General features: G+C 45.7%; 1 protein-coding gene across 1 annotated transcript in view; it reads left to right on the top strand.

Moving 5' to 3' along the window:
- The window catches only part of ANKRD13C (ankyrin repeat domain 13C), a 459,935-nt gene that overhangs the window by 151,746 nt on the left and 291,673 nt on the right, over positions 1-16,516 (top strand). Inside the window, exon 7 of the mRNA XM_086953854.1 lies at positions 13,290-13,434. Within this exon, the coding sequence (XP_086809980.1) occupies positions 13,290-13,434 (145 nt within the window). The remainder of the gene's footprint in view (positions 1-13,289; positions 13,435-16,516) is intronic.

Genomic DNA, 16,516 nt, shown 5'->3' with positions numbered 1-16,516 from the left:
TGTGTTGCGGACAAGACCTTCCTTTCTGCCCAAGGTTGTCACGGCCTTCAACATCGGGCAGTCCATTACCTTGCCCACCTTCTTTCCGCCTCCGCATCCCTCGAAGGAGGAAGAGAGGCTCCACCGTCTGGACCCAAAACGTGCGCTCTCTTATTACCTAGATCGCACACACCAGTTCCGGGTGGATGACCAACTCTTTGTTGGTTACGTGGGCGCGAAGAAGGGAAAGGCGGTACACAAGAGGACCATTTCGCGGTGGATCATCTTGTGTATTCAGGCGTGTTACTCCATGGCCAAAAAGGAGCCCCCTGCTGGATTGCGGGCTCATTCCACTCGAGCCACGGCAACAACAACTGCCTTGGGCCGAGGAGTCCCCTTACAGGACATTTGCCAGGCAGCTACGTGGGCCTGGCTGCACACGTTTGCAAGACACTACTGCCTGGACAGTCTAGTCCAGAGGGATGGCTTCTTTGGCCGTTCCGTCCTCCCGGACTTTCTGGTGTGATTATTGGTTCGCAGACCCACCACCGGGGTTGGTATTGCTGGGGTATCTATTCGAAGGTAAGGAATCTGTCACTAACGTGTCTCTTTCAGATGCACAAGTTACTACTTGTGTAACGATATATCTGAAAGAGACATTAGTTAGTGATAGATTCCTTACCGACCCACCCATCCTCCCCGTTCTGCGAACTGATATCTAGGGTTAAGGTCATCCCCTTTCAGGGCCCTAGTTTCATGGCACCAGTGTTGGTTCTATCATGGCTCTGCGTATCTGGCATGGAAAAGCTGTGTATCAGAACTGGCGTCAGCGCGCATGGGTGGCGTCTAAGTACTCCGACGACGTCATTCCGGCGCTAACGGCGCCGATGACGGACGCGGAGCCGCAGACGACGCCTACCAACGCGCAGGGGTATTGCTACGCAAAAATTTCCGGATCCAGTCTGACGCCTGGGGATATTCTAAGGTAAGGAATCTATCACTAACTAATGTCTCTTACAGATATATCGTTACACAAGTAGTAACTTGTGCGTAAAGTCCATTGAAATCATGCACATTGTGTCCAGTTAGCCAACCATCTAGTGTCTTAACTGAGTAATCTACAAAGTCAATCCAGGATTGGTTTTGTGGACCCCCCTGAATCTAATTCTATATTCCTCAGTTGTGAGTCCAAATCCCTCAGATTTCTCTTCATGATGTCATAAGACCCAGCATCTGCACCAGAGGGCCAGGAGTCTGTCTCTGCAGTTGCCAGAGAACAGTTCCCAAAGGAGTGCCCCCCCCAGTGTGACTTCTTACTTTTGTAATTTCACAATTCCTCTCAAAGGCTGTGAACCATTTGGTGATATCATCACTCTTCATATTTTGGGACAATCCCTTTGGGGATTTTAGAATCATAAGATTGCTCTTTATCATTATTAAGTATGTTGGTGCCACCATTGATGGGTGCTAAGCCCATCTCTGCTCTCTCGTTCTAGAGCCAGCAACCTGGTCTCTAGATCCAGTCTTTTGGTCAACCTTGCTGAAAGGCTGTCCTCAATGAAGTTGTCCTCAGTAGTGCCTGACCCACCTGTGTGGGATCTAGGCACAGAGAGGTTTACTCTTGGAGTCGAGGGCACTTGGGCCCTTTTCTCCCTATGAAGTGGAGGGGTTTGGTCTACCAGATCATCCCGTCCTCTTCTTCCTCATCTGATTGGCCTTCACTATTTTCAGATGGGTGGTCCTGAGCATACCCAGCCAACAGCTCCTTGAGCTTTTGTTTGGTGGGATGAGACCCACCAAACAAAAAGGTATCAAACTTCTCAGCACATTAAACCCACACTGATGCCACTGTGGAATTTAATGAAAAATGCACACAGAGTGCATCTTAGCTCGTGTTCGCACTGCTTTTAAATTTAGAACTGTTACTTGTGTATAACTAGTGTGTATTTTAATTTTCACTCGAACTTGCAGGGATTACCTGTTCTCTTCCGGTCGGCGCCTCGTTCCACCGCGGCAAGTGCCGTTTGTTGTGGAGGGCGGTCACGACCTTGGGCACGCCCCCTGAGGGTGTTCTCTTCGCCAGAGGCGGGGACGGTGTCTATTTAGGCTCATTGACATCTTCCCGCGCAGCGGACGCGCGTGGCAGGCAGCCGGCGGGTCGCCGAAGGCTCTCCAAAGGCGAGCCCGTCTGCGCCCGTCCGCGCTAGACCGTCGCCCGTTGCAGGAATCCCTGGTCAGTTCTATTGCATATGGCCCCTTACGCTAGGGAGGAGTTATTGGCTCTTTGATATGTGGCTGCATGTGCGGCCCATGCACTGCACCCAGGCGCGCTCTGCCTACGATGTCCACACTGCGGTTTCGCGGCCACGGAAGCCCTTTGGCTTCACCATCTGGTAAGGACATGATTTTAAAAGTATTGAGCCTGAATTGTAGGTCTCTAGTTAGACATCATGAGGATGTCCATGAACTTCTGGTAGATCAATCTCCTGATCTACTATTTCTAACAGAAACATGGCTTACTAATGACTCTTCGGCCATTCTGACCCTGACACTGCCTCCTGGCTATTTGATACAGACCCAGAATAGACCTAAGAAAAGAGGGGGCGGATTGGCTGTGATTTTTAAATCCATTTATTTGTGCTTGCTCTCTTCTATGAACATAATTAACTGTGAATGTGCCCTTTTTTAAGATAAAGGTCTCAGACATTTTTACCCTTACAGGGCTCCTGATCTATCGCCCCCCTGGCCCTGCAAGCGCTTTCCAGGAATCTCTGGTTTCTTTTATTTCTACGTTAGCGCTCCAGTCTGCAAACTTTAGCATATTGGGGGATCTGAATCTCCATCTCGAGTGCTGTGAGTCCCCTACTGTACGAGAGCTTCTGGGTGTCCTTGAGGCCTGCCAACTCAACCAGCTAGTCAAAGGGCCATCTCACTTAGCTGGCCATCTGCTTGACCCGGTGTTTTCAAACATTCCTGGTGTCTCGGCCTCCATTCCTAGTCCCCTTAGCTGGTCGGACCACTTCCTGGTTCAAATTTTTATTAAGATTCCAGCTAGTTCCAGGAAGCAGTCCCTCCCGCCTCTCTGGAGACGCCCTTGGCACAAATTAGACGGTGCCTTGTTTGAGACTAGTTTGAATAATTCCCGTCCAGATTGGCCTGAAGATCTGGAGGAAGCTGACACACTTGATAGAGACTGGGTTAATTCGTCTCTCGACAATTTTATCCCCAAGAAACTGTCCAGACCCAAGCGAGAGCAATCCCATCCTTGGTATTCCGTGGCATTGGCTGATCAGAAAAAGCAATGCACGTTACTAGAGCGTACTTGGAGCTGATCTTATGATCCCCTGGCAAAAGCCAACTTCAGATCAACTACTAAAGCTTATCATAAACTTGTAAAGAAAGTTAAGGCTAACTATCATACTGAACTGATCAGGTCTAGTACAAATCGCTCTAAGACCATCTTCTCCTTAGTAAAGGATATGACTAAGTCACCGGGGGAATGTAACTGTACAAAAACATCTGACCATCAATGTGAAGAGCTTGCTGGTTTTTTTGTCAGTAAAGTTCAGGAGATCTATAATTCTTTTAAATCTGATAAGTCCGTTCTAATTTCACACCAAACTCCAGACTCCGTTCTGATTTCACACCAAACTCCAGACTCACTTGAACTCCCTCACTCCCTTCTTACCCTCCCTTCCATCTCACAGTCCAACATGGAACTTCTGGCTATAAAAGTCAAGTCCGGGTCCCCGGAGGACCCTGTTAAGCCTGAAATGTTTAATCTATTTCAAAATTCCATCCTGGCGGAGGGTCGGGAGTTGATTTAATAAATCCCTTCAGTCTTCCACCATCCCTAAATCGTGAAAACATGCTAAGGTTGTCCCCTTATTAAAAAAGCCCACGTTAGATCCCTCTAGGCCTGAAAGCTTTAGACCTATCTCTTTGCTCCCCTACTTGGCCAAGTTGGCAGAAGCGCATGTGAATGACATCTTGACCAATTATTTGGAGAGCAATGGGATTCTAGATGAGTCACAAAACGGGTTCCGGCCTAACCACAGCACTGAATCTGCCCTGTTGGCCGTCACTGATTAACTGAGGGCGACACAAGATCTAGGTGGCATGTCGGCCCTTGTCCTGTTGGATTTGAGTTCGGCGTTCGACACGGTCTCCCATAGGATTTTACTCAAAAGACTATGGGAGATCGGAGTCCGAGATGGAGCCCTGGACTGGTTCGCGTCTTTTCTATCAGACCGTTCCTTTCAGGTCCATGCCCCAGCATGGACCTGAAAGGTCCAGCAGGCTTCCACTGAGCTGCGGTGTTCCGCAAGGGTCAGCCCTCAGCCCCACGTTATTCAACGTATACGTCCGCCCTCTGGCAGTTTTGGCCAGAGAACGTAAGATCAAACTAACTTCGTATACGGACGATACGCAGCTTATCTTTTCCTTCTCCAATGACATCAAAACAGATCAGGCCAAATTTCAAGATGATATTTTGGCCATCTCTAGTTGGATGAATGCGAATTGCCTGCAGTTGAATTCATCTAAAACTGAGGTACTTCTAACTGGCAAGGAAATACACCAGTGGGATGAACACTGGTGGCCCTCCATCTTAGGTCCTTATCTCATCCCTAAGATGGAAGTAAAGAACCTGGGTGTGACTGTGGACAACTCCCTCACCCTAGAGTCACACGCAAAAAGAGTGGCTGGCGTGTGTTATGGTCGCCTTCGGTCGCTTAAACCTATTTTGGGCTTCTTCGATCCATCTGTACGTCCGACAATAGGCCAAGCCCTTGTTTTATCACATATAGACTATTGTAACATACTAATGTTAGGTTCTAATCGGACAGCTATCAACAGTCTCCAAAGGGCCCAAAATGCAGCTGCCCGTATTTTGTTTGCTCTGCCCAAACATTGCCATGTGTCTCACATTCTGTGGCGTTTACACTGGCTTCCGATGACACAACGCATTCAATTCAAAGCCCTTTGCCTAGTTCGTAAAGTCCTCCACAGCTCTGGCCCTCCAATCTTGCAGGGTCTGTGTTCCTCCTATGTTCCCACACGTGCTCTCCGTTCAGCGGACCTCCATCTTGCCTGTACCATCAAAATTAGAAGGAGCAGGGCAGGTGGCCGTTCCTTCAGGTATCTGGCTCCGAAACTGTGGAATTCAATCCCCCTGGAGATACGTGCCACTAACAACTACCTGTCATTTAGAAAGCTAATTAAAACATGGCTGTTTCCGCCTACTTAAGGCTCCTAGGTATTGCTATACGCTTTATCCACACCTAGTTGTTTTGTCTCAAACCGTCTGCAAGCGCTGGGACGCCCTGTTGCTGGGGTAGCCATGCGCTATACAAGCGTTTTTAACATAACATAACAAATAGTTGTAAAGGGGGAATCCACCTCCCTATAAACCACAAACTTGCAGTAACCTCCCAAATAGTTGTAAAGGGAGAATCCACCTCCCTATAATAATACTGTAAAATGAAAATCACATAGAGTATCAATTTAGAATGACACGCTGCAAATCAAAAGCAAATGTACATAACATTGGCATATATCACCAAATTCAATGCAGTGTCAGTAAGTGACTTAGCCGTCATCACATGCACCACAACAAATGAGTGAGTGACTTAATACTTAACAATCATCTCACACAGTACAGTTCTGAGTTCCTTATTTCCTTTGACCCATACTCTAACTCCTTATAGCAATATTTCATTACTGTTCCAGTTTTGAATCCTCCTTTCTCTGAGTGAACCAGTTAATTCCTTTTCTTGGTGCAATTGCGCTCCATAGCCAGAAGATGGCGCTGTTGCACTAGTTCTAAGTTTTCCAAAGCGACATTCTGAGTAATATGTAGTTTTCAATTAGTGTAAATGACAGTACCTGTGACTATCTTCAGGCAGCAATGCTCATGGCAACCCTCACATTAAAATCATCTTTATCACCAGTACTTGACTCACGAAATAAATTCTGATGGCAATCCAGGTCAGCTACAGAGCACAGAGACACAACAACAAACTGGGGCCTTCTTGCAAGTCCATTTTTAATACCATGGAGACACCAGTCGTGGTTGGCAAACACTGCACAGTTACAATAGACTGTGCAAAGGCCTGTAGACTACAATCCAAAGTTTTCTCCACATTTGTTCAGTCACATTTTTAACAGCGGTGCTTGATGATTTTTTTAAAGCATGTGATCAAAATCTGCCCCGATTATTTTCTACCATGTGCAGCCACTTCTCATCCGGGCACACCGGATCCTTGTCAGCATTCAACACCGGGGCATGACCTTCGCCCCTACCAGGGCTCGATGTGTGCCCCCGACATCACTACATCACAGCCCATTTAAACACTTTGAGGTTGATTTAGCACATACCTCTTCATTGAGCTTCGCAGTTTTAAAACAGGACTGCAGATACACTTTACAGTTTCATACACAGGTGGATCTGGCACCTAAAATTATTTAGGGCGACAGTTGTCGGGGTCACTGGTGGGGCGGGTGCCAGAAAGCTTAAATAGTTCAATGTCTTTAGTAATATTAGTACCTGAAGTTCAAGTAGCCATCAAATACCCTTCTTTTCTCCACGCGCAAGTTCTTTTCCTTTTAAATCGTCGCCAATGTAGAAATCAATGAAGCCTAGTAGACAGCCTTGTAGTTGTAGTATATTCTTCAAGTTACATCTTGGTAGATTCCAATGTAAGTCTTGACCTAAGCCCCACCAGGAGCAGCCTCCTGGCTGCTCAGCCCATCTGCTCCAACATCTCCACCTTCAAGTACAAACATCCATAATATTCCAAATAACATCATACAGCTAGAGCATCAGGCAGAGAACCAGGGCCAGGGAGCTGCATTACATAAGAAGCAGATTACTACACGAAGGTCTAGGAGCTTTGCTCCCACAACCAAGTGGCCTGCTCGTCCGCAGCCACCAACTGGAGGCCCCCTGTCCCCCATTGGATAACATTGGGCCTCAGCACTCTGCACCTGGCCGCCGTACTACCGCTGAGGGTGTAACTAGTGCATCCTTGACCCTTGGGGACCCCTGAGTCTACCCCCAGAACCCCAACTCCCACTGCAAAATAATTACCTTAAAACCAATAACACTATTTTCCTCCATAGGATAACATTGACTGTTTTTCTTGGAAAAGTTTCTAAGTGTGGAGTTTGAAAACCTAAAGAAATTCTTTAAAATTACACTGTTTAACAAAAAGGATTTTACATTATTGTTTACAGGAAATGTCCCTCAGTACTATCTTGGTATACTACTCTGTGTAAGAAAAGTAATCCAAAAAGTAACTTACCTAGTATTTTACTGAAAAGCCCATTCAAGTCTTTGTACTTTATTTAAAAAGTATTGCATTTCTCTGCAACCATACTGTAAGTCGAAACAAAGTGCATATGCAATTACAATTCAAAATTATTACAAACTGCATTACTACTGTAAAGTATTTATTGCTTACCTGTGCCAGGCTTGCTTGGTTCTAGTAAATATAATGACTAAAAGAATATTTTCATACAAAAACATTCTGTCTGAAATTCAGTCTTTGAGTGTGTGAATTCTTTTGCTGACTGAGCGTGTACAACAAATGCTTAACATTGCCCTCTGATAAAGCCTTACTACTTGACCACACTACCACAAATGGAGAGTAAGGTGCTATATAACTTTACCTCTGCCGACCTTTGGGGTTCCTATGGACTCTGGGCATACTATACCTCACTTTAGTATAGTATATGCAGAGCCAGCTTCCTACACATGTCGACTCTTCACTTTGTTCTCTACCAAGTCATGGAGCCTGCAGGGGGTGGGGTCTGTCTGTGTGTCTGTCTGTGTGTCTGTCTGTGTGTGTGTCTGTCTGTGTGTCTGTCTGTGTGTCTGTCTGTGTGTCTGTCTGCGTGTCTGTCTGCGTGTCGGTGTGTCTGTCTGCGTGTCTGTCGGTCTGTCTGTCTGCGTGTCGGTCGGTCTGTCTGTCTGCGTGTCGGTCGGTCTGTCTGTCTGCGTGTCGGTCGGTCTGTCTGTCTGTCTGTCTGCGTGTCGGTCGGTCTGTCTGTCTGTCTGCGTGTCTGTCTGTCTGTCTGTCTGTCTGCGTGTCTGTCTGTCTGCATGTCTGTCTGTCTGTCAAGGTACTGGACCTCTAAGGGTGGCACAATAAGTGCTGCAGCCCTTATGGGTCTTCCCTGATCACAATGCCCTGGGTACCTGTGGAATCATTTACCAGGGGCTGACCTGTGGTCAGAGATGCCAATTGGATTTCGGCTTCAATGCAGTTTTAGGGAAAGAACATAGGCCCTGGACACCTGGTTAGAAGGAGTCCAGGGCACACTCAGTCAAAGCACATCAGCAATTCCACAAAAAGTGGGGGAACCGTGCATGCAGAAAGAGGGCACTTTGTCACAATTTCTTGGCTGAGTGTGTACAATAAATGCTTAGCACAATCCTTTGAAAATTCTGACTGCTCAACCACACTACCACAAAAGAGAGTAAGGTATTATCCACTTTAGTCTCTGCTATACCTCTGAGAATCCCCTTGACTCTGTGCACACTTTGCCTTACTTTGGTATAGTATATGCAGAGCCAGCTTCCTATAATTTTTGTTAGCATGTGGACATCTCTCTTGTCTGAATATTTCACCGCTAGAAGTTCATCACTATGCAAGGCACTGCACTGTCCCCTTTTAAATAGAAGCCCTTTAGGGTAACCTTTAGGGTTAAAGCGGTCCATTCCACATGCAATAGTGTCACTTAGAAGAATTCCTTTAACAGTTGCACACCAGTGTAGAAGTTATCTACATATAAATGGTGACCTTATTTAAGAAGTCCTCTACCAAGTTTCCATACAATATTCTCACGGACTCAAAAAGGAGACAGACGACCCTGGGGGTCAATAGAAGAATCCCTAACAGTGTACGCATTGAAATTATAGACCTGTCCGGTATTACTCGCAGACAGCATATACATCTTAATTCCACACATGCCCTCGTGCTGGGAATGTACTGCCTAAAAACCAAACTGTCTTTAAACTGGACCAAAGACTCATTCACTGCTATTTCCTTCCCTGGAACATAGATCACTGAAAAACAATCTATAAAATCGTCGAGGACAGGCTGAATCTTGATGAGATTGTTACAATCAGGATGCCACCATGGCAATGCTGAAGTATTATCAACAAAATGCAGCATCCAAAGCAGGAGCAAATACTGATCACGACTCCTGGTTGTTGGAAGTATAGCAGTTGCCATCAATGGACTAGTAGAACAATATGAAGACCGCATCGGCTTCCTTCTCAATCCTGTAGGAATCTTGCTCTTTACATATTAGACCAAAACGAGGTACACTGTAAAGAGTCTAGGCAAATCTCAAATGGTTTATAGAGGCACAAATGATAACCCAAATGCTCTCTTTCGTAGTAGTGTGGGTGAGTAGTTAGGCTAATTTGGAGGCTAGTACAAAACATTTGTTGTACTCGCAGAGGCAATAAATGAGATGCACACTCCAATAAATCTGAGACAAATTTAGAAATATAACTCCTATTTTTATATACATTTTGATACCAAGATCTTCATTATCAAGTAAAATACTTTTTTAGACATTAATTTTTACAGGTAAGTAAATAGCTCATTTCATTCTATCTTTACGCAGCTATGCATATGTTGCATATGCAGATTTGCAGTCGGTTTTTGGGGGGTGTCCTTCGGGACTTGGGATCATAGGGGCCAAGGTTGAAAGAGTTCAAAGTGCCACCAGTAGTTACTCGTCCCCTGCCCTGGTGCGTCTGGGTGCAGAGATACTGGTCAGGTTGGTAGCTGTGCGCGCTGCACCCTGGATACAGGCTGCAGATGAGGGCAAGGCCAGGAGCTCTCAATGGGGGGGGCTCTGGGTCACAAGTGTCCTGGGGACAAGGGGGCACAGCCGGTTCATCGGTATTAGAGTTGGGACGCTGGGCTGTAGAGCAGAAAGGTCTGCTAAGCTCTGTTCATCCTAGGACCTTGAGCTTTTCGGTCTTTTCCGATTGAGGGTGCAAAATCAGAACAGCTGGGCAACTCTGGACATGGGTCTCTGTGGTGCTGACGTCCCTTGACGGCTGATTAGTCTTGGTGCAGTAGGAGTCCAGATTGGACTCTCTCAAACTCTGTTTGCTGCAAGGGTCTGGTACCCAGAGTATTGGTTATATGCCCCTCTGGTTGGTCCTGGTGTCCTCTCACTTGGTGGGGCGACAACTCTGACCTTCAGGAACACAGGGCCATTTTCTTGGAGGGGGATTGCTGCGTCGGGTTGACCAGGGAGCAGCAACTTAATAGACGGGACTTAGCGTCTTTGGCGCCAATGGACTGCAAGGGAGTAGCTCCTCTACTTCAAGGGAGATTGCTGACAATTTGCGAACCGCTGGCAGCCTCCTGGAGTTCTTGGAAGCTGGTTAGCTGCAGAAAGAGTTGCTGGTTACTATTGTGGAGACTTGGTGCAGGCAGGATTTGGCTCCAAATTTCACAGCAGTCTTCAGTTCTCACTTTTCTTGCGGCTCTTTGTCCTCTCTTCTTTATCCGTCAGATCAAAGTTCCTGGTGTCAGGGGTGCCACCTAAATACTCAATTTAGGGGTGTTACAGGAATTGACGGGTAGTAGCAAATGGGCTACTTACCTTTTATGCTACGCCCTCTATATGACCACTTCCAGTGGGAAGTGGGCATAACCCAGACCCAGAGAGCCTAATTCTGCCAAAACTAAGATGGTGGGTTTTAAATATTGTGTTCACATCAGTTAGCCCACCTTAGGGGTGATACTAGCTTGAGAGGGTAACATGCCTCCTGACTAGTTAATTTGCCCACCTGTCCTGGTGCTTAACGGGCCTAGGGCAGAAGGTTGCATTTCTCCTGTCTGGGGAAGCCTCTGGTTGCATAGCCAAGGTGGCAGAGTCCTTTTGAAACCTCCTGCCTTGATATGCTGATCATTTAGCACCTTTGGCAGGCCTGGTTTCTGCCCTCAGATAACGTGGGCTCTCACCAGCAGGAGGTCCGAAACCTGCAAACACTAGTTGGCCTACACACTAGTACTTAGTAGATTTTCAGGGGGCACCTCTAAGGTGCCCTCTGGGTGCATGTATTACAAAATTCATCACTGGAATCAGTGTGGGTATATTAATATGAGAGTTTTGAAACCAAAAAATGTCTAGTTTTAGTGAATCCATCATATAATTGGAAAACTCTTAATTACCAGTGTCCAGCACATGTATCTAAAATGGCTTTCCTGTTCACCAGCAATATCTAAGAATCAACTTAGACATCACAGGGGCATATCTGATCAAGTAGATATGTTCTCACATGTAGTATAGTGCACCCTGTATTAGGGGTGACTTACCTATATGGCATGCACTGTCTGTAGGTATGGCACAAAGGTGGTGTGCCATGTCATGTCTTCACTTTTCTCTGCACCACGGCATGCAGCCTGTAATGTCTGTTTACATGTTGCTGCTGAGGACTCACTTAAGGTGGCAGAATACATGTACAGCCCTTAGGGACCCTCTTTAGCCTCATGGCCCTTGGTACCAGGGGCATCATTTACTAGGGACTCGCAAGGGGGGCTAAATGTATTTCCAATTGGGGGAACAATTGCACAGTTTTTGGGAAAGAGATCTGGTACTGTGGGCCTGGATAGCAAGAACCAGTGCACTTCTGTCAAAATTGCATCCCATACCAGGAAAAAAGTGTGGTTGACAATCCAAAAAGTTAAATGCCAGAACATTTCAACTCATCAAGATTTTTAGAAGTCTAAGGACCAGCTCTAGAGTGGAATTTAAGTCTAGCATTGTTGTCCCTATAATACTTTTGAGCATACAAATTCATCTAGTCCACAATCTCATCCAAAAATACATCAGCCGTAAACAACTGAAAGAAATGTATAGGCTCTACATCCTGAAAACACCACTGAAGGCAGGCAACACAGGCTGCACCTTTTTAGGACAACCCAAAGGTCAGCACTTCCAATGGGAAGCCTTTCAGCACCAGGCTGCAATCCAGATTCCTCTTGCTGCACTCTCGGCACTAATGTCCTCCTCTAAAAGAGGCACTTTCTTCCCACTGTTAGTTGCTTCCTCATCAGATTATTCCTCTTGGACCGAAAATTCACTGCCAGAATCTTGGACTTTGTCCTCTGCTTCTGATGCAGAGTCGGTCTCGGAACCATGGAGAGGAAGAGTCGAAAAGCAAACCAATAAACTGCTGAACGGTCAACCTGTGGTTAGCCATAACCATTGCTAATAAAACTAGCACAACAAATAAGTGAATAATAACCAACAATGATGAAGCTCAGTTTTATTACTTATTTTACACAAACGGAAAGTAAAACTACTGGCATATAGTAATCTGAAAAGAGCAGTCAATCAGTACAAAGTATACAAAGACCTATATCCTCCAACAATACCACTCACTTACCAGAGACAGCAAGACTTCAAATCAACTGCACCTACTCTGCATAGACAGCAAGCGCCAAACAAGTCCCACTGGAAAAAAAAGAGCACGTATCACAAGGCAGTATAGAATATGCACAATCATTGTTACTTTGAAAGACAATCAAACAAAAAGCTGAAGATTCAAATATTATCACAGCATGATTATACAAACATGCCAAGGATACACATTAGATGAAAAGATTACAAAATGAGCTGCTTACCTACCACAACTCCACCAACTACAGATACCCCAAAGTTGCAAACACAAAGAGATTCACTGCCAAGAACAAGGAAACTATTGGCTCTGCAATAAAAAAAAACACAAATAAAAATAACAAAACATCAGTCAAAAGACACAGATTTCCTCCAAAAGGAGGCGTGACAAAGGCAAAAATAGACATTTCGAGATGAAAACAAACCTTACCCCAGAAGCAGATCCCCCACCACATATATAACCTTACTCCCAATGACCCAAGTGTTTCCACCCACCCTGAGGCCCAGTCGACTCTTAAGTGAGGTAGATACCAATATTTGTGAGGTAGGTTGGCTTGTGAATCAGAATTTAGCTGAACCAACTTAGCGCATTGGTCATTTTGCTAAATTCTATACTGGTCGCAAATTGCAATTGATGATTTATCCAGTCTTATAGGTCCTTTCCAATTCCATTTCCAGAAATGTGGTTTGCACTTACAGATTAATTTGTTTTACATTGTTGCTGCTCAGTGGTGTTGGTAATGTTTTATGCTTGTGAATTGTAACATTTCCTGATTAGACTTAAGACCATCTAGTGTTTATGATTCATACGTGTGTAAATGTTATGGTCTCAAAACCCTTTTCAGATTTTACAGTGGGATCACCTTCTTTTGCAGACTTGACACAACTCTCATAGATTTCACTGATATGAAATGCCAGCGAGGAGATTTAAGTTTTATCTTTAACGGAGATGCAGTACCATCTGAATCTTTTGTGGTTTTGGATAATGAACAAAAAGTTTATCAACGAATACATCATGAGGTAAGTTCTACATGACTAGTATATTCTGGCTGTTTTTGGTTTTGATATGCATATAGGCGACCTAAAAAGCATAGTTTCCTTTCTTTTGCAAATCTTTTTCCCCGTCTCTTGGCCTGATGGGTAACTGCACAGTCTGTAACACTCATTCACTCATGCATGCATAGTGTGGCCACTGCCATTTCCATAACACAGGTGCTCACCCTCACAAATTCACTATTTTCTGTTGAGCCTATGACCTGAAACCCCCTGTGTTGTACTTTGCCATTTCGTACCTCAGACTCTGCATTGCTCTATTGACTTCCCTGGGTCTGCGTTGTACTATCCGTAATTGGCAGCAACCCATGCTAGTTTTATCAATTTTTCTGTAAAATAACTGTTCGAGGCATATGAGCTGCAGATTGTACACTTTGCATAGATCGCCATCTGGTGTTGAGCTCGGATGATTTCATGTTGTTTTTGTCTTCGAAGAAGTCTTGCAGTCACAAGACCGATGACTCCTCCTTCGGTGTACAGTGCGCATGGGCTTGGGCTCCATCGTTAGATTGCTTTTATCCGCCATCGGGTTCGGATGAAACTTGCTGCGCTCCGGTTCGGAACAGTTTCCAGACCCCTTCGATGCGCAATTACATTCACCAATGGTATTATTTAGATCACGTGCCTTCAACGCGCACCTCGAAAGCTTCCATCACTCTTCGACGCCTGCGAACCTCAACGCGGGCTGTTGGGCCTACCCGCGCCAATATAGACGGACGTCAATGGAATGGACTTCATTTAAAAAAATGTCCACAGTGTGGTGCTAAATTTCCACACTCTGACCTCTATCCTGTATGCAATTTGTGCCTTTCTCCAGAACATTGAGAGGACAATTGTGAGGCCAGCCTTTCATTTAAATCGAAAAAGACTATCTGGGATCGACTAGCTCGACGCCGAGACATGCAGCAAGGCACAGGCTCCATTACGGACATCTTCAATCCAGGTACCGATAACCTTCCGGAGCCAGATCCTGGACTCCGAAGCAGATGCCTCCGATGCCGATGATATCACTCCAGCTCAAAGGGACGTGAGTACTGAAACCCCGGCCTCACCCAAAACTATGACACCGGTAACACCTTTGCCTTCGGGCTCAGGTTCACACTGTACAAAGACTTCGAATGTCCCGCCCTCAGGCTCGGCACCGAAGGACAGACAAAAGCCATCCGGCTCGAGCCAACCACTCTGTGCCGAAAAACCACCCTCTGCGCCATTGTCCGAGTTGCCACGCCATCTTTCTTCGTCACCGAAGAACCACTCTATGCCGAAACCCATAAAAGACCCCTCTGCGCCGAAAGACTCGGATAAAAAGTCGGCGCCGAAGCAGGAATTCCTGATTACACTGGCCACGAAGGGCAGTTGATGGAAATCCTATAGCGACCTTCCTGTGTTGTAAAGAGTTTACATGAATTAGTAGTTAGATGGTGTAACACATGGTCTGGGGACTGTATGTTCAGCAATTGCTTTTCTCATTATAGATTTTTTGACCACCAGATTCCAGTTGTGTTTGAACCATCAAAACACAAGGCACTGAAAACTTCGGAACTGATTAAAGCTGTTTTGTCAGACAGTGTCCCAAGACACCCAAAATTAGTTCCTAAGGACAATTCTTCGACACCAAGCAAGTCTGTGGAGTCCGAAGAACTTTTTTTCCTAGATCCAAAGCAGACTACTATATTTACCCACCCAAAGACTGGGCATATAGTCACCAAGTTACCTGCAAAGAGGAAACCAGAACATTTACCCCAAATTCTAGTTCCTCCAAAAAAATTCATACATCTACTAATACTTCTCCACCTCCACCACCTGATAACCCTAACTTAATAATTTCACCACCACACTCTCCAGATTTATAGGATAGTGATGATTCACAGGGGCATGGAGATGTAGATGATGATGTAATGTCATTAATGCAAAAACAACACTCTCCAGATTTACAGGATAGCTTGACTCCAGTGGTGTGGAGAGCATGGGACTCACGTCTGAGCATACCCATCCCACTCGGGGTGACAAATGCAAAAACAACAGTTGATAGACAGAATGCAGAACAATGTCATACATTCACCCCAGTACAGAGATCTGTGACTAAATCCATTGTTTTTTTGCACTCCACACAACCCCAGTTCAGACATGGCTATATGCAAATCAGCCTTGACCCTGTGCCTCATGTGAACAGTCCAGCCCGAACTGCCAAACCATTTCTTTCCTGGACCGGAATCTAGCATCCTAGGACCGGTTTCTGGCTATCAGCCGTCTTCAGCCAGATCTCTGTACTGTTCTGCATTCTGTCCATCAACTGTTCTTTTTGCATTTGTCACCCCGAGTGGGATGGGTATGATCAGACGTGAGTCCCATGCTCTCCACACCACTGGAGTCAAGCTATCCTGGCTGAAGACGGCTGATAGCCAGAAACCGGTCCTAGGATGCTTGATTCCGGTCCAGGAAAGACATGGCTTGGCAGTTCGGGCTGGACTGTTTCCATGAGGCACAGGGTCAAGGCTAATTTGTATATGGCCATGTCTGAACTGGGGTGGTGTGGAGTGCAAAAAAACGATGGATTTAGGCCCAGATCTCTCTACCCCTCAAAGCCATCTCCACCAGATCATAATGTGGGGTTTGCACAGCTTATTAACAGAGCAGCTGCGTATCATAAAGTCAAACTTCATGCAGGCCCTGTAGAGGGGGATTTTTTGCTAGAAACTTTTGCACAACCACAAAAATCTACTCATGTCTTACCTATGCTAAAAGGCCTTATCAGACATGCTTCTGATGTTTTTGAAGACCCAGTCAGAGCTCAGGTTCTTAACCCCAGACTTGATAAAAAATACAAAGCCGCTCCTAGTGACCCTATTTACATTAAGGGCCAACTTCCCCTAGATTCATTAGTAGTAGCCAATGCACGTAAAAGGGCAAACTCCCAGGGATCAGGCGACACACCACCTCCTGACGAATCTAAACTGTTTGACGCATCAGGTAAAAGTATGGCGTCTCAGGCTGCTAATTCATGGAAAATCGCAAACACACAAGTCCTGCTAGCAAGATAGGACCGGGC

The sequence above is a fragment of the Lissotriton vulgaris genome, chromosome 1_1, assembly GCF_964263255.1.
Source record: "Lissotriton vulgaris chromosome 1_1, aLisVul1.2, whole genome shotgun sequence".
NCBI lineage: Eukaryota > Metazoa > Chordata > Amphibia > Caudata > Salamandridae > Lissotriton > Lissotriton vulgaris.
This window is presented reverse-complemented; position numbering and strand designations above follow the sequence as displayed.